The sequence below is a fragment of the Sus scrofa genome, chromosome 9 (assembly GCF_000003025.6).
Source record: "Sus scrofa isolate TJ Tabasco breed Duroc chromosome 9, Sscrofa11.1, whole genome shotgun sequence".
Classification (NCBI taxonomy): Eukaryota; Metazoa; Chordata; class Mammalia; order Artiodactyla; family Suidae; genus Sus; species Sus scrofa.
This window is the reverse complement of record NC_010451.4, coordinates 19,850,041-19,872,271: the sequence shown is the minus strand read 5'-3', so window position 1 is coordinate 19,872,271 and position 22,231 is coordinate 19,850,041. Positions and strand designations below refer to the sequence as shown.

The 22,231-nt window shown below is 34.7% G+C and overlaps 1 protein-coding gene across 24 annotated transcripts in view; it reads left to right on the top strand.

Moving 5' to 3' along the window:
• Positions 1-22,231, top strand: part of PICALM (phosphatidylinositol binding clathrin assembly protein) — a 111,306-nt gene that overhangs the window by 74,968 nt on the left and 14,107 nt on the right. For 4 of the 24 annotated variants that reach the window (XM_021102073.1, XM_021102092.1, XM_021102079.1 and 1 more), the window contains 9 exons: positions 2,392-2,541; positions 5,914-5,994; positions 10,471-10,578; positions 12,556-12,687; positions 12,783-12,813; positions 12,973-13,072; positions 15,964-15,987; positions 17,343-17,402; positions 19,670-19,774. In XM_021102073.1, coding sequence (XP_020957732.1) covers positions 2,392-2,541; positions 5,914-5,994; positions 10,471-10,578; positions 12,556-12,687; positions 12,783-12,813; positions 12,973-13,072; positions 15,964-15,987; positions 17,343-17,402; positions 19,670-19,774 — 791 coding nt within the window. 24 annotated transcript variants of the gene reach the window in all.

Genomic DNA, 22,231 nt, shown 5'->3' with positions numbered 1-22,231 from the left:
CACTGTTGTATATTTTAAGCAAAATTTAATTCAGGCAAAAAAGAATTATCCATTCTGAAGTTTAATTTGTTTTACTCAGAGCTGACATGAAACACAACACCTCATGAAAATATTCAAGTGTTTTGTGTATAAATGTAGATATCAAATATTTAGGACCTCAAGACTGCAATACGATTGGTACTATTTTAATTATTTTTCTATGACTCTAGCATTACAAAATTTAACTTTAAAATAAATAATGATAAAAATAATGGAAAAGTATTTATTAAAAGTATAAGAACTTAGAGTTGCCAGTCTGGTAAATAAAGTTTAAGTTGAAATAGCTGAAACACTATTACTATTTTTTTAATCTTTAATGACTTTGAATTAAGTATTTATGGTATGGTGGCTACAAGTAGATTAACATCATTTAGATTACCTGTAGAGTTTTGTCAAGATAGAAGAAGAGCTGGTTTTTTCTTACAGTCTGATTTCAATACATACTTGTGTACATTTCTACATACTCTTCTTTAGGATGTTTCATATCATAGGAAATGATTGATATTAAGTGCTTAGGTAAAAGGTATCAGTCAGTACAATAGTAGATTACTAGTAACTTTTCCTGAACAAGTCTTCTCTCATAAACCTAGTGGATATGTTATAGAAATGTATGTACTTTTTTTTGAATGACTTCTTTCATGGCTCCTTTTGCATGAAAAACTAGAGAGATGTTTTGTGTTACTTAACTTGTCCAGCAAAGTATGATGTACTTTAAAAACTCAGTGCCACTATCAGATATTAAAAGGTGCTATTTTCAGGAGTTCCCTGGTGGCTCAGCAGGTTAAAGATCTGGCGTTGTCACTGATGTGCCTCAGGTTGTTACTGTGGCATGGGTTTGATCCCTGGCCCTCAAACTTAAAAGTACTGCAAAATACTGTTTTTAACCAAACTGTTAACTCTAAACTTAATGCAGCTCCTTTCTTAAGCAAGAAGGAATTAGAGTGGTCATCATTATATTTTGATTTTTGTACAAAAATGCATCATAATTTGACTATTTTCTACTTTTCTGCATTATTTTTTTGATTCTTTTCCCCCATTGTTCCATTTATAGAGAAGTGGAGGGGTGGGAGAGATGTTATACATGATCATTTGAGTTTGAATAAGCACATCAGTGAATTTTGATGTGTTTGTGAGGCTTTATTTTTAGGTGTGAATTAATATTCCATAGGAATGCTTAATTCCTAGAAAGGGTCTTATGTGCTACAAAATTTTTAAAGTTTATTATATTTAAGCCAATAACTTCAAGATTTTCTTGATATTTCCTTTTTAAAGCAGTTGCGAGATTTGTGGAACATTGCTTTGAGTTAGTGACTTTAAGGAAAGTGTGCCTATATTGTAACACAGAAGCTGATCCTTAGGCTATTGCTTCCTTATTGTTCTATCCTACAGTCAGAGTACAGTCAGAGAAACTGCAGTGCTTACTACTGTGTTCTTAAGTAAGAGTCACAAACTAGACTAGACAGGACCAGGGTGTTGGTTGGAAGTACAGGAGTGTCTTTGCGTTTTGTGTTATAAGAGAAAAAATTATGACACTATATTTTTGCTTCTTTTAAATTTTTCCTTTCCCCATTTACTTGAAGTACAATGAATGGCTTTCAGTCATTAAAATGACTGTTAGCTTGAATTAGGTATAGGTACAGTGAATATCTGATTCTAAAATAACTTTAGATGTAGGATTTGATAGTAGTACAAAATTTGGTACCATTCCAGTAGGGAACACTACTTTCGTTGTTCTTTCCAAATCTTTTAGACTTTAAAATGCATACCTAAGCCTTCACAGCTAATTCTAGTCTACCAAATGGCCAGTCTTTTGTCTCTGCTCTTAATTTTTCTAAAATTCCTTCCCCATCATTAGACCTGTTCTTCATCTTTATTATTTTGTTTCCAATATCTGAACCTATGTGAGTTAAATGTACCCCTACTTCCCTTTGATTTTTGATATATTACATATTCTATACACATCAGTTATTTATATCAATTATATGAGTAAACATAACTATGTCAGCAAAGGCAATACATTCCCACCTTGGGCAGGGAACATGCTTCAAGGTAGATGGCTCTTTTATGGAAACATTTTTGTTATTATATATTCTGACTGTTGGCTTTCTGAGGTTGTAGAGCAGATAGAGCCTTAGTATACTCTTATTGTTATGGACACATAAATGTTTTTTTCTGAGGATTTATTTTTAAATATGTTAAATGCATTTCTTCCATCTTAATTAGATTTAATCATTTGCATTTAGATTAATAATAACATAGCTACTACTTTTCACTTTGAATCTTTGACTAATTACAATACTAATTAATTTACTTCCTTTCTTCATTTTGCTGTAATGCACTTGGACTGCACAGATCCTTTCTCTGCTACTGTAGATGCTGTTGATGATGCCATTCCAAGCTTAAATCCTTTCCTCACAAAAAGTAGTGGTGATGTTCACCTTCCCATTTCTTCAGATGTATCCACTTTTACTACTAGGACACCTACTCATGAAATGTTTGTTGGTAAAGTACCATTTAACCTTTCTTTCCAATTAATGTTTATACTGCCTAATTTTTTTAATGTTCCATTACTCTTAAAGCACTGCAATAATTACTTTGAATTTTAATAGCAAATTTAAAATAAATAAATAGCAATAAAGTAAGATTTTTATACCAGTATCCCTAATTTTATTTAATGTAGGTTTTTAGGAGAAAAATTGCCTTTGTGGCTGGACTTTTTAAAGCATTTTGTTCTCTATCATATTATAGCATCATAGGCTACATACTGTTTATTATTAGTTCAGAGAGTTATTAGAGTTGATTGAAGAGTAACATCTCTTAAACTGATGTTTATGTGTGCTTATATTTTTTCTTCTGTGCTTGAGAGAGAGGGTGGTTATCACTCTTAGTAGCCTTCTTGGCCTTCCCCCTCCTCCTTTGTAATTACAAATAATAGTACAATTTTAGATCATCTAAAAATCAAGACATACCTGTCTTTGTTCATTCTTAAGGATCTCACTTCATTGTTAGCCTGGAGGTAAACGAAAAGTAGAAAATGAAAAGCAACTTGACTGAATAGCCTTAATTGCAATATAAAAATCTATAAAAGGCAAGAGTTTCATACCAAAGTTATACAAGAAAGAATAAGTTTTTACGTATATACTAAAATGAAATGTTTATGAAGCCTGCTAAAAAAGCTACTAAATCCCCCTTAAAAGATGATGAAATAGCTTGTATTTAATTCAAAAAAAAAAAAAAAAAAGCGTGTGACACAAATTTAAATGTTTGATTAAAGCAGCATGCAGACATCATCTGTGTACCCTAACTGTATTATACTATTACATGTATCTGAGAGAGGAGCAGGAAGAGAGATGACTAGAAAGCAGTAGTTGAAGATATGAGAAAGTTTCAAGCCAGGTGCTCTAGTTATATAACTAGTCTGATAGTTCCCAAGTGTAATCTTTGCAGTAATTCCTTTATTATATTGTAATACTTTTAAAATTATGTAAAAAGTAATTGAAACTAAATTTCACATTTAGAAATTTGTCAAATGGAGTAAGTACCTTTTCGTATGGTAATAGGGGATAGCGAGTTATTTTTAGAGTGTTCTGTTGCAGTTTTTCACAGGTTTGTCTTCATACTTACTGGATATGAATAGTGTATATTTAGTAAATATGACTCATTTTAAGTCAGTTGCCTTAATTTGGGAATATAAAACAGGTATGTCTTTCTTTTGAGGCTATATGATATTTCCATCTTTTAGGTCAGAACAATGCATGGGCTTCAGGCTGTCACATCTGTAGCCATTAAAAAGGAGCAGAATGGAGGGCAGTAGCTTTAGTGGTAAAGGTTGTAGCTATTTCACGTTGAAACAGAAACAGAGTAAAAATATTTAAAAGTTATTGTGAGAGAGCTAATTATTATTTTGAAAGCTCGTAATAAGAGGGATGTATGTATATACTAGAATTGCCATATTCCTAAAGTTTCTTAAGTTTAAAGCCTGTGGAGTTGGGGCAAGGAAGAAGAGCAGAAAGCAAAGCAGATTAGTAAAGTTGATGGCTGTATACTCCAAAGTGAGTAGGTCCACTTGAAGATTTAAAATCAGAGGATTGGTGATTGAGAGTTTGCAAAAACCTCCAGAGAGTATTTGGTTCAGCTCTTAACTCTCATAATGGTAAGAGGATATTATAACCATTTTTATGGATGCATTATCCGAGTCCCAGAAAAGTTAAATGCACCAAGGTAACCCAGCTAGTGGGAACAAAGCCTGAAGGAGGAGACCAGCAGCTTTGCCCTGCCGCGTTCCTTCCCTTATGGAAGTGCAGACTTTCATTTAAACCCTTATCTTTCTCTTTCTGAGGGTAAGTAATACAAATGAAAGTTGAAGTATACTTTTAAAAAAAGGCACATCTACCAAGTTTTGTCATTAGAGAAAAAAACTTAGCATTAAATACTTTTTTAAAAAAGTAAAAATGAATGCAGAAGGAGAAATTAAAAACCACTGATGTTAACCATTAGGCATTAGTCAAGAAAAGGGGTCAGCAAACTTTTTCTTAAAATGTCAGATTGTAAATATTTTGGGCTAATGAACTGCATGATCTCTGTTGCAGCTACTCTGTTTTGACATTATAGGGTGAAAGCAGCCATAGACAAGATGTAAACACATGTGCTTGGCTGTGTTCCAATAAAACTTTATTTACAAAGACAAGCAGATGTAGCTTGTTGATGTCGGTCCTAGAAGAGGCTTTTTAAAAATAAGTTATCCAATGCAAGTTGAAAGTTCCCAAGAAATAGAATTGTGTAATAAAAATTCTGATAGTTTCTCACTTAGAGTAGCAAAAGCATGAAAGGATTACACAAGGTGTGCCATTCCTGGCACTTCATTGTCTAATTAGCCGCTAGCCACATGTCAGCCTATAAAATTTGATTAATTAAATGTTAAATAAAATTAAAAATTTACTTTCTCAGTTGTACTAGCCACATTTCCGTTGTTCAGTGGCACATGTGCCTAGTGGCTCCTGTGTTGTACCATTTGCACATATTGTGCAGATTTATAAAACATTTCTGTTACTAGAAAACTCTTTTGGATAGTACTCCTGTAGAACAGTGGTCGGCAGACTTCATGTAAAGAGCCAGATGGTAAATACTTTAGGCTGCTACAGGCTGCATAAAATCTGAATCATCTTCTCTTTTTTTCATTTCTTTCATTATTTTTTAAACAACCCTTTCAAAATATAAAAACCATTTTTAGCTCACATGGTCATATAAAAATGGGCCATAGGCTGTAGTTTGCCAGTCCCTGCTCTGTCGGATTAGGACAAGAGAAATCAGAGAATTAGGTATGTAGATACACTCTCCAACCCTTCCAGAGGAGGACCTGGGTGTCATGACATGATACTTAGTGTACTAGGTAGCTTCTCCTCATTAAAGCTATAAGAACACTGAAATTTGAAAGTTAAGGGAGGGGTTGACCCAGCAGTGCCATTTTTGTGACCTTGCCTAAGCCTGCTTTCTCATCTGCGAAAGAAGACATTAAAAGACAGGTTGGTATTGGCTAAAAAGCCAGCTGCTTCATGTTTCTTTATCTAAAGAGATATAGTATTGGATTTCTAAAAAATTTTATTGTGAATATTATATATATATATGCACTTAAAATATAGTACTTGTAATGGAACCTTAAGTGCTTTTTTTTTAGTAAATTATAATTTGAAAAACACCAAGGTCTTGGACTCCTTTTTTTTGTTTGTTTTTGTTTTTGTTTGTTTGTTTGTTTTCGGTTTGTTTTTAATTACTCCATTCCACTCTTTACTATTCCTCCTCACTTTCTCAAATTTCTTTTTTTTCTTTTTTTCCTATCCTTCCCCCTCTTCCCCCACCCCTTATATGCCTTGTCAGATTCTTTTTGTGGCACGCAAGCTTATCCTAATACTACTTTTATGTGCCATGAACCTTCTACTGTAGCTGGTTTATTTGGAGGTAGGTAATGATAATCTCTTAAGATTTATCAGTTTATTTATGCAAGAGGGATTTCTTTTTGTTCTTTTCCTTAAAATGAGTTGGTGGTAAGAAAAACAAATACTTCCTTTTGAAGAACAAGTAGTTTTTTGCCCAATTTTGCTTTCCTTGATTTAAGCACATGATGTTTTATGAATGGATGCCTGTCATCTTCCTACTTTAATTCATTTTCAAAATGTTTGAATTTTCAGAAGAGTTTATAACATTTTAGTATAACAAGCTTATGGAATTTAAAGCTCTTTGTATATAGATCTTAGTGATAGAAGAGTAGGTAATTTTGATTTGAGCAGTTGTGGCACAGGTGTAAGGAGATTATACAAGAAAGAAGCATGCTTTCCCAGCACTGTGCAAAGGATAGAAATGGCAAGTAGTTTCCAGGAAGGCATAGCAAATCTGATCTGTGTCTTTCCAAATACAGTCTACGGCCAGTGAAGTATCAATAAGACTTCAAAATCTAGCTGAATCTTTTATGTATAGGAATTGTTACATTGGTTAAGTTGGCATTAAAAAGTAGGTTTGACACAACTGACGAAATAGGTTCTTGACTGTCAGTAAGAATTGGACATAGTTAAAAGTGTTTCAGAATGGAATAGTTGAAGACATTTGATGGGAAGAATATGTTTGGATTCCAGTGAGTCTGCATTTGAGTTCCAGTTACACCTCTTTACTTGTGTGACTTAAGTATTTAACCTAAGTTTATGAAAATTGGGATAATAATGTCTTAGAGGATTGTCATGCGGTTTACGTATATGCCTTTATAACATCTAGCACAATGCCTGACATAGAATTGTCATTAAAATTACTTTTATTAAAAACTATCTTGTGTATGCAGATCATTTCAGACTTAGAATGTACTTCTTACCTAAATTATTTAATCATCATGTATGATATTAAACTCTGGTTGCTTTTGCATTGCTTTTAGATTTTTTTTTTTTTGTCTTTTTGTCTTTTGTTGTTGTTGTTGTTGTTGCTATTTCTTGGGCCTCTCCCGCGGCATATGGAGGTTCCCAGGCTAGGGGTTGAATCGGAGCTGTAGCCACCGGCCTACGCCAGAGCCACAGCAACGCGGGATCCGAGCCGCGTCCGCAATCTACACCACAGCTCACGGCAACGCGGGATCATTAACCCACTGAGCAAGGGCAGGGACCGAACCCGCAACCTCATGGTTCCTAGTCGGATTCGTTAACCACTGCGCCACGACGGGAACTCCTGCTTTTAGATTTTAAAAATTTCCAAAGGCTAATTTTTCTTTTTTGGCCCAACATTTCCTATTCCAAGCAAGAAGTTCATAAAACTTGAAGAGTCCTCATAAATAGATATAATTATTTTAGCTATAGTCATAAAAATTTATTTTTTATACTTACTAGTTTATGTAAGATGAAAGACTCAGGACAAACCAAAAATCCCTAGTAGTTTCTAAAATCAAATAAATTGGGGTTTAAGTCTTGATTCTGCCACTTACTAGTTATTTGACTTTGGATAAGTTATTTAATCTCCTAGTTTCCTCATCTGTGAAATGAGGATAATGATGACTATCTTATAGTGTTGTAAGTTTTAAATAATAGCTTGTTCATAAAGCTCTTACATAGTGTTTAATAAGTAGCAGCAGTTATTTTCACAAAAAAAGTATGAGGTCTCTTTATTACAGAACTACCGCCAAAATCTATTATCAACCCAGCCAGTTTTTCTCACAGGTGTTTGGAATGCCTGTCTATCCCCAAAGCTAGTTCTTCTTGTACCTCTCTGTTAACTAATTATTGTCTTCCTGAGGTTCGCCCTGCATTGCATTGGTTTTTAAATATTACTCTATAAACTGGAGTGAGTAAGCAAAAGAGTTTTCTCTTGTCCTTGGTGAATTTATCAAAGAGGTAGGCAATTCAGTGTAGTGATTATTTCATAAAATTAACCTTAACTTGTAAAGCCTATTTGTCTTTTTTTTTTTTTTTATCTGTAAATCTTCTCTTTTGAAATGGTGGTTTAAGTTTTCTACCTTTGCTTTAACTGACTTTTACAAATAAAGGTTGACAGTCCAGTCAGCTATTCTAATTTATTGAAGATTTCTCTTTAACATTTCCCTTTGCTAGGTTAGAAGCTTTTAAAATTTGAGGTACTAGTTCTGGGTTACTTTTTATCTTTTCAAACCTTTATATTTTTAGGCAGTAATATTATCATTTCACAGATTGATGCCCCTAGAGACCTCAAGAGATGGCTCCTCTCTTTACAGAAAGTAATGAAGTTGTTTTTGTATTATTATAAAGGATAGGCTCATCTCTGATGTCAGCCAAATTCTGGAAAGGATTTGGGAGACGATATCTGAGACAAGAAGGCAGGGGAAAACAGAAATTTTGTATACTGTCCTAGTTATAAATTACTATTTCCTGGAGTTCCCTGGTGGCCTGCTGGTCAAGTACTTGGCATTGTCACTACTGTAGCTTGGGTTACTGCTGTGGCTTGGGTTCGATCCTTGGCCCTAGAACTTCCAAATGCTGTGGGTGTTTCAAAAAAGACCCAGCCAACCAACCAAATAAAAACCAAAGTAAATAAATAACAGTTCCCTGTGTTTTCTAAGGTTTAATGACATCATAACTAAGATACTGTTTCCAGGATGATTTAAAGAACAATATATACTTCTTAAACCGTGGTGATGTAACACGGGCATATAATTAAGCATGATAGATTTTTGTCTTTTTTGAGTAGATACATCTGTTCTTTTTGTAAGGCGTTACGAGAAGAACCGGTAAGCCCATGGTATATTTCTTATACAGTTTGTACACTTTAAAGTGCTATTAAATTGATATATCTATAGAATTCTAGGACTCTTTTGATGGATGGTCAAATTTATATGCTGTTATTTCATATTTTGATAGTGTTTGTATTTTCATTGTATGACCAGTGTCATACAGTGTCAAGAGTTAAGAGTATTTTAAGGGCCAAGTAATTATGGAAGAGAATCAAACTTTACATTCTAAAATTTTGTGCCCTATGGAATATTCGTACTATGTTGTAAAATGCTACTTTTTAAAGTAGTATCATCCAGCTTGTATGAGTCATTGCTTTCTGGCTTTTCTGCGTTTGAGAAACTTCTTGGACTCTTCACAAAATCTTGTCCTACTTTTTATGTTTTTCTTTAATATCAGTCTTTTAGTACAACGTCATTGTACTTCTTTATATCCTGGTGGTATACATTAAGAATTCAAAGTGAGATTCTTATGGGACTGAAAGTCCTTTAGTAGAAAGTTGGGAGAGGAAGAGAGAGCCTGTGTCTAATGGCTCAAAAGTTTTAACGTCTAATGATATAGTTGTTAATCTTCTAATAGAAGAGTTTTGTTTTTGTTTTTGTTTTTTTCTCAACATTCTGACTTTAAAGAATTTAGAGTTGGAAGAGAACTTAGAAACCATTTATTACAACCTTCCCCAAAGTACAAGAATTTCTTCATTGTAAACCTTGCTGGACTGTTCTTTACTTGGATTATATACAGTGATTGAAAGTTTCCCCAGTCATGTAACAGCCCTAATAGTTTTAGATGATTTTAATTCTTCTTGTCACCCTCTAGAAATTCAGAACCTCACCTCACAAAAATAGAACATCACACACTTGAAAATCTTACATATTTGTTTCCTCAGCATAGTCTGGTTTCAGCAAGATGATCTGGGTGTCTGTTGGCTTAATGCCACTAGCATAGAACATGGACAGAAGAGAATACATTTTCTTACTAAGTAATTAAGTGAATCAGCATGTTTGATTGTATATGTGTCAGCCCCATTTTTGAAAGTAAAGTTCAAGTTAGAAGGTGGTTGGAGTTGAAAATAGTTTTTTCTCTTACATTTGAAAACCGTCTGAACACCATGGGGACATGAGGATTAATGGCTTATAACTTTCAGAATCCTGTGACTTCTCAAATGAACTTAAACTATATAGCTTTTGATTAACCATTTAAGGAAGGAAAGGAGAATGGAAGGAAGGAGAGAGAAATATGGAAGGTGAGTAGGTAGAGGGAGAAAGACCCTTGGGATACTAAGTAGATTCATATTTTTTTAAGGTACCACAGAATACTTATTTTATTCCCAAATGATCCCTCAAATTAAATTTTGGCTTCGTGCAAAATCCTAGACTTTTAGATATGTTTGGTTTTTTTTAAAGATCATTTGCATATAAAATTAAGGTAAAAATAAGCAAAGATTTTATTTCTATAATGAAACAAACTAGTAGTTCAGCTTCACTTTTTTGTTAGTTTTGTCAGTGGGTTGATTTTGTTTTGGAAAATGTAATCACCACAAAAAGATGTGGTGATGTTGGAAACATTTCGCTTGAAGGGTTGGCTTTGTTTTTTGTTGTGGGAATTTACTGCATTTTCCATTCTATTGTCATCATTATGAAAGAGCTATAAATGTAGAGTTATTAAAGAGTTGAACTTTTTCCATTTTGGTTTTTCTTAGGATTCACTCCTTCTCCAGTTGCACAACCACATCCTTCAGCTGGCCTTAATGTTGACTTTGAGTCTGTTTTTGGAAATAAATCTACCAACGTTATTGTAGATTCTGGGGGTAAGAAAAAAATTGCTTTATTAACATTACTGTAATGTTCAAATTTAGAATCTGCGTAAGGACACATAAGGTCCTTTTAACATGTGTAATAGATGAAATTGGGGTAGCTAAAGAAATGGGTTCTCCTCCCCAACCGCTAGATGAAAACCTCACATGACAGTTAGCCTTCACTCATTTGTTAGTGGCAGTTTTAAATCTTGGGAAGATTTTGTTTCTCCCGAAGCTATTAAATAAGAGAAAAAAGATTTTGCTCAGATTACACTGCTAAACTGCTAGTGACTGTGTAGAATGTTATGCCTTTTAGTCATTACAATTTTTTACTTTTCTGAGGTGAAACTAGCTTTTTTGAAAAGTGGAAAATTATGACCTGTGGTACATTGGCTTGTGATAGTCTGTGTAATAAACAGCTAGAACATATTAAATGTCAGAGCCGTGGGTTCAAGGCCTTTTTAATGTTTTAATGATGATTGTTATTATAGTATGCTAGTTCCTTTGAAAAGAATTTTATAAATCTGTAGAGCCAGATTTCCACTTAATACCTTGGTTTTGTTTGTTTTTGTTTTGTTTTTTAAAGTTTTATTGAAGTGTAGTTGATTTACCATGTTGTGGCCCCTTAATGCCTTGTTGATTTGAAGTTTATAAAGAGTAAGGATTCAAAGTTGACCCTAAGTTAAGTTCTTAATCATAGGTTTGTAAGTGTAGTAATTAAATTCAAACCATTTAGAAAAATATATTAAAGTGTTCTTAATTTTGTAATATATAATTAATTATCATCCCAAAAGTAAGAAGCAAGCTGATGAAGAATGTATATGGAAGTTTGCTTTTTTTGTTTTTTGTTTTTTTGGGGGCTCTGCACTAGTAGGCTTATAATTATATTTTTTGATGCATTTGACTTTTTCTTCTTGAGTTTGTCTAGATGGGGAAAGGGATAAAGAAAATAGAAACTAAGTTGCATATTTTGTATACCACCATTTTTTGGTGACTTTCTTTTTCAAATTCTCCAGTATTACTAAGTTACGCTATTGAGTCCTTTGGTGGTTTGGTTGATTAGACTTGTTTTATCTTCTACTCTTTGGTAGACAACCCTATGGGATTTTATTTTATTTTCTATTTTATTTTATTTTTAGGCAATGTCCTCGTTTACTAGATAGTTCTCTGACTTAAAATATACTTTGGCTATTTATTTAATTTTTTTTTTTCTTTTTGCCTTTTCTAGGGCCGCTTCCCACGGCATATGGAGGTTCCCGGGCTAGGGGTCTAATCGGAGCTATTAGCAGAGCTAATCCCAGAGCGCGTCTTTGACCTACAGCACAACTCACGGCAACGCCAGATCCTTAACCCACTGAGCAAGGCCAATGATCGAACCCGCAACCTCATGATTCCTAGTCGGATTCGTTAACCACTGAGCCACGACAGGAACTCCAGGCTAGCTGTTTTTAGACAGAAAAAAAAGATAATCTAATGATTTATTTTGTTTCTAATATACTGTTTATGTATACACCTTATTCACCACTTTGAACAGTATAAAAAGGTCTATAAAATATTATTTCTGAAAAGGAACTTTTTTTCAAGTTTAAGTTAGAGATGTATTTTTTACCTCTATTGCTCCAGAAATAAGTGAGTCTTCAGGAAATTTTGTCAGCTGAAGGGAAAGATGAATTCATTCTCTTCTCTTTCACAACTTTGGGATAAGAATAGTTTACTTAAATGCCACTTTCTTCATCCTCCTTAACCTTAATGTAATTTTGTAATGATATGAGACAAATGATTAATGCCAAAGCACATAGAACCTTCTCAATCAGTTTACTTTAAATGGTGAATTTCTCCTTTTTCCACTTAAGAACATTTATTAGTGCCCATTTTCTCTGAGGACTTTCCCAGTAAACAAACAAGGAGAAAAGGCAGAAACTTCCTTTAGAAAGCTGTAGCACCATAAAGTTCCTTATAAATCCTATTTCGTCTGTTTGTAACTTTAAGGCTTTGATGAACTAGGTGGACTTCTCAAACCAACAGTGGCCTCTCAGAACCAGAGTCTTCCTGTTGCCAAACTCCCACCTAACAAGTTAGTGTCTGATGACTTGGATTCATCCTTAGCCAACCTTGTGGGGAGTAAGTATTCTTTGGATTCTTTAATCTTCTTTAAAATAAGTTGTTTTATAAAAATGAATCTAGTTTTTCAATACTTTCTTTTTCTCCTGTCCTAGATCTTGGCATTGGAAATGGAACCACTAAGAAGTGAGTGTTTTATTTGTATTCTTTCCCCATGTGCCATTTAGAGGTTGATTTGACTTGCATCTTGAGAAACTGTGTGTAGAGATGTCATCTACATCTTTCATGCTCAGAGAAACTTCATAATTATAGACATTTAATATTCTCACTTATATTTATTTAAAGTGATGTAAATTGGAGTCAGCCAGGTGAAAAGAAGCTGACTGGAGGATCTAACTGGCAACCAAAGGTTGCCCCAACAACTGCCTGGAATGCTGCAACAATGGTGAGTTGGGAAGTTCATGATATATACTAACTAACATGAATAATTTAGGTAAATATGTACCATGAAAATGTTTTTAAAGTGAGTGCTTAGGCATAAGTGGAGATGTTGTTACCAAGTTTAAAATTATAAATAATTTGTATTTCTTTGAAAGGAAGCTTGGTTGAGTATATTTACCATGTGCATTTAGTAGCTAACATTTATTTAAAGGTTACTTTGTGCCAGGCATAATTCTAACAAATAATACGTAGTTTTGTTTTATATAATCCTCAAATTAACCTTACATGGTAGTAACTGTTATTATCCTGATTTTACTGAGAGGAAATGAAATGCAGGATTATTAAATAATAGACCAAGGTTATAGAGGTTTCAGGGCAGGGGGTTAGAACACAGGCAGCCTTACCTCAGCATATGCTCTTAATCGCTATTCTTTACTGCTGTTTTCAAGTCTGCTATTTCTTTATCTACAATATAAAATCTTTAGTTTTTTCTGATCTCAGTATTAATAAAGAAACACACTTGCTTAGCTTTTGTTAATATTGTCATAAAATTTTATAGTTGATTCTCCTTATTTGCTATAGTTATGTTTTTAAAGTCACCTTACACTGAACCATTGCTGGGTTCATCCACACACACATATTTCCCCTAACAATGGCTCAGTGTTTACTAATTCAGTGTTCTGGTGACTAATTCAGTGTTCTTAAGAACCTAAGTGCAACAGATAAGACAGATGAACTGTGTGTGTGCTGTATGTGTATGCATATACACACATCTCATGTAGATTATAATCGTAAATACTTAAAAACTTAAATCAACTATACTTCAATAAAACTTTAAAAACAAAACAGAACAAACAAAACCAAGGTATTCTTTCTCTACGAAAGAGAAAACAATGTTCTGAAGTGTTAAGTGACTTCCCTGAGGCCACCCCAGTAATAGGTGCCTGAGTTGAGATTCTAGCCCTATCCTTTTGGCTTTAGAGCCAGACTTTCTTGCAGTACACTGCACTGTTCCCTCCTTTTTCCATCCTCTGGTCATCTGCATGTCAGAACTGAAACAAGGCAGAGCCCCACCTTGTTCCATCTCAGCTGGGAGCAACTGCATGGATGACAAATTTTTGTATCACTCTGCACACATCTGTGAATGACCTCAGGTACCACAAGTATTGATTTTGGGTTCACAAATAAATAAATTTTAATGAGTAGCAAATTTGCAACTACAGAATCCATGAATAATGAAAATTAAATGTATATGATAATGAGTTTGCATCTAGTACTGAAGAAATTCTAATGGTTTTAGTTACTATAAGGTATGATTGTCCCAGAGTAGTTTTGTGACCCTATCCTTGGTCAGCTGCTGTTTTATGTTTTACCCTTTCAGTGAGACTCCCTGGGTCAGAGAAAACCAATTCCTTCTCTTAGAAAAATTGGAAAGTGGCTTTCTTGCAACAGTGTGCTAACAAGTAGCAATTTGATTATACAAGGTGCATATCATACCTTTCCTGTTGTTGGAGACCCCATTATCCTTGTTGCAGCTACTTTTTGTTACTAAGTCTCTTCAAGAGCACTGTGCTGTTTTGCTCTTTTCCTTGGGTTAATTCTGTGTTAAAATGAACAGGGCTGAGCTAAAAAATAATGTGCTATTAAAATTTTCATGATATTGTCTAAAGAGATTTATTCATTTCAGTCTTCATTGATGGAAAGTAATGTTGAAATTTAGCCACCTTTTTAAGGCAGTCCCTTTTCTCTGGTCATGGTCATTACCATCCCAAGATGGTAAATGTTACGATAAAACCTCACGATTAGTTTAGGTTTTTACACACACACATACACACACACACACAATCAGGTCTGCAAATAGTGCACTCTTGGGGGAGTTTGAACAGCTGTCATTCCAGTTATAAGGATAAAGTTAGGTTGTGTTTTTTTTTTCCAAGTGCAAAACAAATTGAAATTGAAATCCATCTGTTCTGACTCTGAATCCAGTGTTTTCCCACTCTAACACATCTATCTTTGAGTAGGGATGGCACGGGCTTAAGTTAGTAGATTTTATAGCCTCAGATATGAAGTATACATTGATAATATATGAGGAACGGTATAAATCCAAATGGTGATATGAAAATACAGTGAAAAATTGTAATGAAGATGAAAATATCATGAATATTTTATTATATTAAATGAGTATTAATCTATATGAAATATTAGAAGTGTATGGCTAACACTTAAGATTGACACCTAACAGAATTTGTTGATGAGAACGATATCTGTGGTACTGGGTTGAATATGGTAATGTGTACCATCTCTTAAGGATTTTGTTAAATCATTTGTATGTATATATATTTTACAGAGGTTCTTTTTAATGACTAACATTAATGATGTGATTCACTACTTAGATAAACTGCTGCTTATGACATTTCTTTACATTTCTAACCTTTTTATTAATCTGTAAACACTGTCAAGGTTTTCAGATATTTTAAAAGTTTTAAACAAATTTATTGGTATTTTATTAAAACATATAATGTTACACTACCAACTCTTTGAATTACTCCTTGTTTTTTTCCTATCGTAGACATTATACAATGGAACCCTGTTTGACATGCACTGAATTTTGCACTATTGATGCTAACTGATAGATTTTATGCTTTAATGACACTTGTAATCAATAAACTATAATATGTGTAAGGTGATGGTGCCAAAGACTAAATTTCCCTTGTCAACCTTGATAGTGTTTTAGTATAGATGTTCTTCCACTAGATACTGGAAATACAGGGGATTTTAGGTAGTTAATATATGTACATGTGAACTAAAATGCTCTCTATGTATTTTCTGTTGTGTAAGTACTTGTTCTAATCCAGTGTTATTGCATTATGTAATTGTTCTCCCTGGGAAAAGCAGAATGGCATGCATTTTCCACAATACGTAAGTGACCAAAAACTAGCCTTTTTTTGCAATAAATTGGCATGCTATTTAACCACTGCTGTAGCAGAACCTCATAACCTTCCAGCTATTACTTTTCACATTCGGATTTTCAATGTGCCAGAAATTCTTCCTAGCATCTACTGATTTCATGGGTGTTTGCAGAATTGATTCTGATGGTGGCATGGGAAATACAAAAATTTTTTCTTGCTTAATATTCTGCCATTTGCTGCCAGATGGCTGGGTGTCTGTGTCTGTATCTGTGCTGCCACTATGCACTTGATGACTTATGAATGAAGGGAAATGTTGATTGTGGTAATGTTGAAAATAACAATTGCATGAAATCTTACAGGCTTCTGCTGTACTTGGCAGTTTGTCTACTGCTCTTGCAGCTCTTGGTTTTTAAGTAGGGAGAGACCAATAAGTCCTACATGCTCACCCAAATACTATACTTTTATTAACTATTCACTTTAGTTATGCTTCATTTAACTTCTCCATATGTATGTTCAAATTGTCATATAATTTTTTTTTAACATTTTAGCAGTGTTATTGGTCTTTCACCTGTATTCAGCTTCAGTTTTTATTATAAGACACACAGGGAATGTTGTTAAGACAGCAAATATATCTAAAATGATTCTATGCTGAGATTGTTATATCAAAGCATGAGTTAAAGTGGGAGGAGGAAGAGGGAACCTTAAACAGTGGTAGATGGCTCTTTAAGCATTAAAGTATAAATGGACTTAAAAATGTATTGCTCCTCCAAATTGGTGCTTTGCAGAAGACAGTTTAAATAATTTTTGAGATAAATTAGAAGGGATGCTAATATATATACTCTTTGTAAGAACTTGTGCTTCTCAGAAATAGTCACACTCCATTAGTGGTTTGAAATCTTTGGGGTTCTTTGAAAAGGGTGAATTAAACTAATTTTTTTGAAGATCAGATTGTTACTTGATTTGGGATCTTTCCTTCGCTCAGAAAATTAAGTACTTAGGAAAGCAGGCAGTAATATTACTTTTTCTGGGCAAACATTTTTTATGGTAGTGATAGACTTTAAATTTTAAAACTGAATATTTTTTTAAAATCTGAACATTTTTAAAGCTGTAAAAGCATGTTGAAATCTTAGATCACCATTTTGTCTAAGTTCAAATGGTATTTTTTTGCTTTCTAATAATTCTGCTTTTCTGCTAATTTCAAGACACTTTTTTCGAGCTTTAGTTGACACAGTTATTAATGATCACAAATTTAATCATAGCTGTCTTAGCAATTCTTTTTAGTGGAACTACAGCTATTAATTCCTTGAACTCTGTTAACATACATGAGTTACACTTCCTTCTTTATTTTTTCTTTCACCATGTCAGGCACCCCCTGTAATGGCCTATCCTGCTACTACACCAACAGGAATGATAGGATATGGAATTGTAAGTATTTTTCCCAACACAGCTCTTTGAAAATAGGTTGACTCACATTTAATTTGCATTTATTTTCAAACTTGGCTGAGAAAAGATTATAGTGTTACATATATCTTTAGTTCCTAACACAGAAACTTGTACCATGTCATTGGTTTCATAAGCATTTCTAGAGTAGTCATCATACAAATTTATTAGTGCCCACTGTATTACTTGGTATATTTTCCCCCTCATAACTTTGCTAGGCATTTTTATACTTGATTATTAACTCATGTAAGCATTAATGTTAACTCCAAGTCTTTGTTGCTGTGACCTTACTTTGATAACAGTGAGGTCTTAAAACCTTTATACTACTACAGGGGAAGGGAAGAATTAACATTTCTTGAATTGTGTAGGGAGTAAATTTAGTCTCATAAAAGCCAAAGAGAATTTTTCTGTGACATGACTGGTATGGCACAGAAACAGTTCTTTAACTTTTAAGCTGCCCACAGCCCACATTCTCCATTGCCTCTCCTCTCCCAACTCTCAGTATTCTGACTCACTTAGACAAGACATGAAGGTAGTGGCTTCCACCCACTACACATTTTGAGGGGCTGTTGCTGGTTGGAGGCAGCACTCCATTCTTTGGTATTGCTACTGTGGCTGCTTCTGCTACTTTTCTATTTACATCTTAATGGAAGTAGTGCTTTTCCTGCATGTAAAGAAGTTTCACAGCTTTTGGATTGGATTAGTAGTCATTATGTAAAAAAGGAGTCTGTACAAAAGCTCATAAAGTGAATCTTTCACTATAAATAGGATTCTTTTTAAAAGGTTAAATAGAATTCATGGAAAGATAGGATTTTAGAATATTATATTTTAACCAAAATAGCATGGTGGTCTTGTGTGCTCTATTTTGTCACTTATTATTGTTAATTTTATACCATGTAACGGTAAGTTTTTAAAGAAAGATATATGCTTGGTTGAGATTTATTTTCAATTATTCAAGAATGAACAAACCTCTCTGTATGTAATTTCAGCTTCTTGGTTTTCTCTAAAAATGTCTGAAATAAAATGAAAGAACCAGAGAAAGTAAACTTTTTCAAAGAATCAACTGTTTTCATTTATGCTTACTTGCATAATGGCATAAGAACTTGATAAAGGCAGTTTACTTTGAAAGGTCTTAGCCATTTAATTTTTTTTTTGTTGTTGTTGTTGTTGTTGCTATTTCTTGGGCCGCTCCCTCGGCATATGGAGGTTCCCAGGCTAGGGGTTGAATCGGAGCTGTAGCCACCAGCCTACACCACAGCTCACGGCAACGCCGGATCGTTAACCCACTGAGCAAGGGCAGGGACCGAACCCGCAACCTCATGGTTCCTAGTCGGATTCGTTAACCACTGCGCCACGACGGGAACTCCTTTTTTTTTTTTTTTTTTTTTTTTTTTAATGTTTACACCCTTGGCATACAAAGTTCCTGGGCCAGGGATTGAATCCAAGCCACAGCTGCAGCAGCTATGGATCTTTTAACCCACTGCACCTGCACCTGGCTGTGGGTTGAACCTGCACCTCCTCAAGAGACCTGAGCTACTGCAGTTAGATCCTTAACCCACTGTAGCACAGCAGGAACTCCTAAGCCATTTATTTATTTACTTTTTTTTTTTTTTTTTTTTTTTTGTCTTTTTGCCTTGTCTAAGGCTGCTTCTGCAACATATGGAAGTTCCCAGGCTAGGGGTCCAATCGGAGCTGTAGCTCCTGGCCTATGCTGGAGCCACAGCAACACGGGATCCGAGCCGCGTCTGCAACCTACACCATAGCTCATGGCAATGCCGGATCCTTAACCCACTGAGCAAGGTCAGGGATCGAAGCCGCAACCTCATGGTTCCTAGTTGGATTCGTTAACCACTGAGCCACGACGGGGACTCCTAAGCCATCTTATGGTTTCGAATTTCCCTGTGTCTAAAGCTGGCAGACTTGCCTGTTTACTGTAATAAGGTTTGAATTTTATATTTCATATAGAAAAAGTTAAGCTTTCTGTGAAACTTTTAAAAAAGAGCACATTAAAGACTTTCCAATAGCAACAACAACAACAACAAAAAGACAAAAGACAAAAAAAAAAAAAAAGACTTTCCATACAAAAAACAATCAAAAATTTGTATAGAAGTCATGTCTGCATTTATAGGAATTTTTCCTTTGAGTTAGTGCAGAAGTATTAGTACTGTTCATCTCTGTCATCCTTGTTTACATACTCATTATAAGAAAAATGTGAGTCAACATCCTTTAACTTGATATTTTTGTTTTTTTAGCCTCCTCAAATGGGAAGTGTACCTGTAATGACACAACCAACCTTAATATACAGCCAGCCTGTCATGAGACCACCAAACCCTTTTGGCCCTGTATCAGGAGCACAGGTACTAATTAACATGCTGCATGTAATATTTTAATATCTTGATGTGGAAGGAATATAATACTAAACAGTCCTTTTATACAACTTTTGAATCAAGTTAATAGCATTTTTTTCCCTTCATAGTGAATGTTACTTGCTTTGCCACGCTTACTCATCTAGGAGTTTTTAGAAATAGTGATTATTTGGAAGGAAAGGATAAGCAGATTACAAATTATTAAAGACGAAAAATTCTTGATAACTTATAGTTAGTGTGTCCAGAGGATTGTTTTTCTGAGGTTAAGGAGCTTTCTTTCTGTTTACGATTCTGATATACTCTCTTTTGTGGGGCTTAGAAACCTTCAACTCACTGCCTTGGCTTCAGTTGTGCTGTAATACAGGTGTTACTCTTGAGATGTTTGTGAAACTTGACAAGTCTTCAAAAGCTATGAATGCTGTATTTTCATTAGATAACTTCCTGCCACTAAAGATCATATTTAAAGACAAACCCCTCAAAAGGGCAAAAAAACTTGGAAGGCCATGCTGACCTAACTTTTTCACAGGGAAGACTTTCCTCTTCAAATGTTTCCAAGGCCTTCTTCGGTTCATAAAATTCACCCTAAATATTTTCTCTTTCTCTTTTTCATCTTATTATTGTTAGCATTAGGGAAATCTGGATATTTTAAAAAAGCTTCTCCCTGTGGTAAGGAAAGTAGAGAGAAAAATGTCTTATTTACTTCTTGGTGGCGCACCATGGGATGAGACCCTCATGAAGTGATGGGATGACATATCCTCTGTATCTGTGGCTCTGCTCATGTCATTTAAGAGTTAGAAAGAATGACATGCTTTTATTAAATTAAAGCCTCCTTTTCTTAAATTGTTTCCAATGCCAGCTGCTTGGTTACTTTATGGTTTTAATGCCATTTAAAACCATGAAAACATGTGTGTGAGCATTTGGTAATGAACCTGTATTCCTTTTCCACTTGAACACATGTAGATTACACTTGCCAGTGCATGAAGTGTTACATTGCCAAAGTTAGTTTGTATTGATCCAGTTGAATTTAGTCTATATGTATCTCATAGACTGGTGAAGCTTAGGAGATCTTTAAATTTTTCAGCCTTTTTGAGTATTGAACTCATTTAATAAATTTCCATCTCGAGAAGTACCAGTTACAGAGTGGAGAGTGAGTTTAGTTTTGATGAGAGGTAAAATCCATGTTCTTTGAAGGTCATGTGTTTCCCCACATGGTTCCCCCCCCCCCCCCGCCCACCCTTGTCCATGTTAAAATGACCTTTTCTTCATGTTCCTCAATCAGTTAGATATTTACAGTGACCGTAGCTGGGAATCAAGGTAGTTGGTAGAGTTGTTAATTTAATTGGTTTTTTTTTTTTTTTTTTTTTTTTTTTTGTCTTTTTGCCATTTCTTGGGCCACTCTCTCAGCGTATGGAAGTTCCCAGGCTGGGGGTCGAATCGAGCTGCCAGCCTAGGCCAGAGCCACAGCAACGTGAGATCCAAGCCACGTCTGCAACCTACACCACAGCTCACGGCAATGCCAGATCCTTAACCTACTGAGCAAGGCCAGGGATTGAACCTGCAACCTCATGGTTCCTAGTCAAATTCGTTAACCACTGAGCCACGACAGGAACTCCGAGTTGTTAATTTTTTATGCATTTGTTTTTATAAATTAAGAGTATGGATATTTATAGTTTCTTTCTCATCCATCCTTTTACCAGTAGTAGTTCTTTTCTTTCTTTCTTTTTTTTGCTTTTTTAGGGCTGCACCCTCAGCATATGGAAGTTCTCAGGCTAGGGGGTCCAGTCAGATCTACAGCTCCCGGCCCCTACACCACAGCCACAGCAATGCTGGATCCTTAACCCCCTGAACAAGGCTAGGGATCGAACTCGCATCCTCCTGGATACTAGTCAGGTTCGATACTGCTGAGCCACAATAGGAACTCCTACCAGTAGTAGTTCTGAATGCTGGACTACCTTCCTAAGGAAACATTTAGATTTTGGTCGTCTTTAAGATGATGATTTCCCTAACTTTTGATGTACAAGTTTTCTTTAGTTTAATATGTCCTCCTGATGTTCTTTAGCTTTTTCTTTGTTACTCATATACTTAACTAAAGATATATATCATTTGGTTTTAAAAATTAGTTGTTTTTTTTTTGCTGTAAGAGACTTAAGTGGTAGGAACTTAAATGTTTTTAGGGGGAAAAAAAAGCTATATTTTAGAGCTATAGCTTTACCAAGAACCACTGACTATAGAAGGTTTTCCCCTGATTATGCGGCTAAGTTTAGGTCTTGTCTCAGAAACAGTATATTGTTACCTTAAGCCTGGTTGCTGCCTGACAGTTTCCAAGAACTTTCACATATCTTATCTCACCTTATTCTTGAAATATTCTTTAAGGTAGATGGACCTTCTACCAGCATCCCGTTTTATAGATAAAGAAAGTTGAGACTTGGAGATATTCTCAGCTAAATA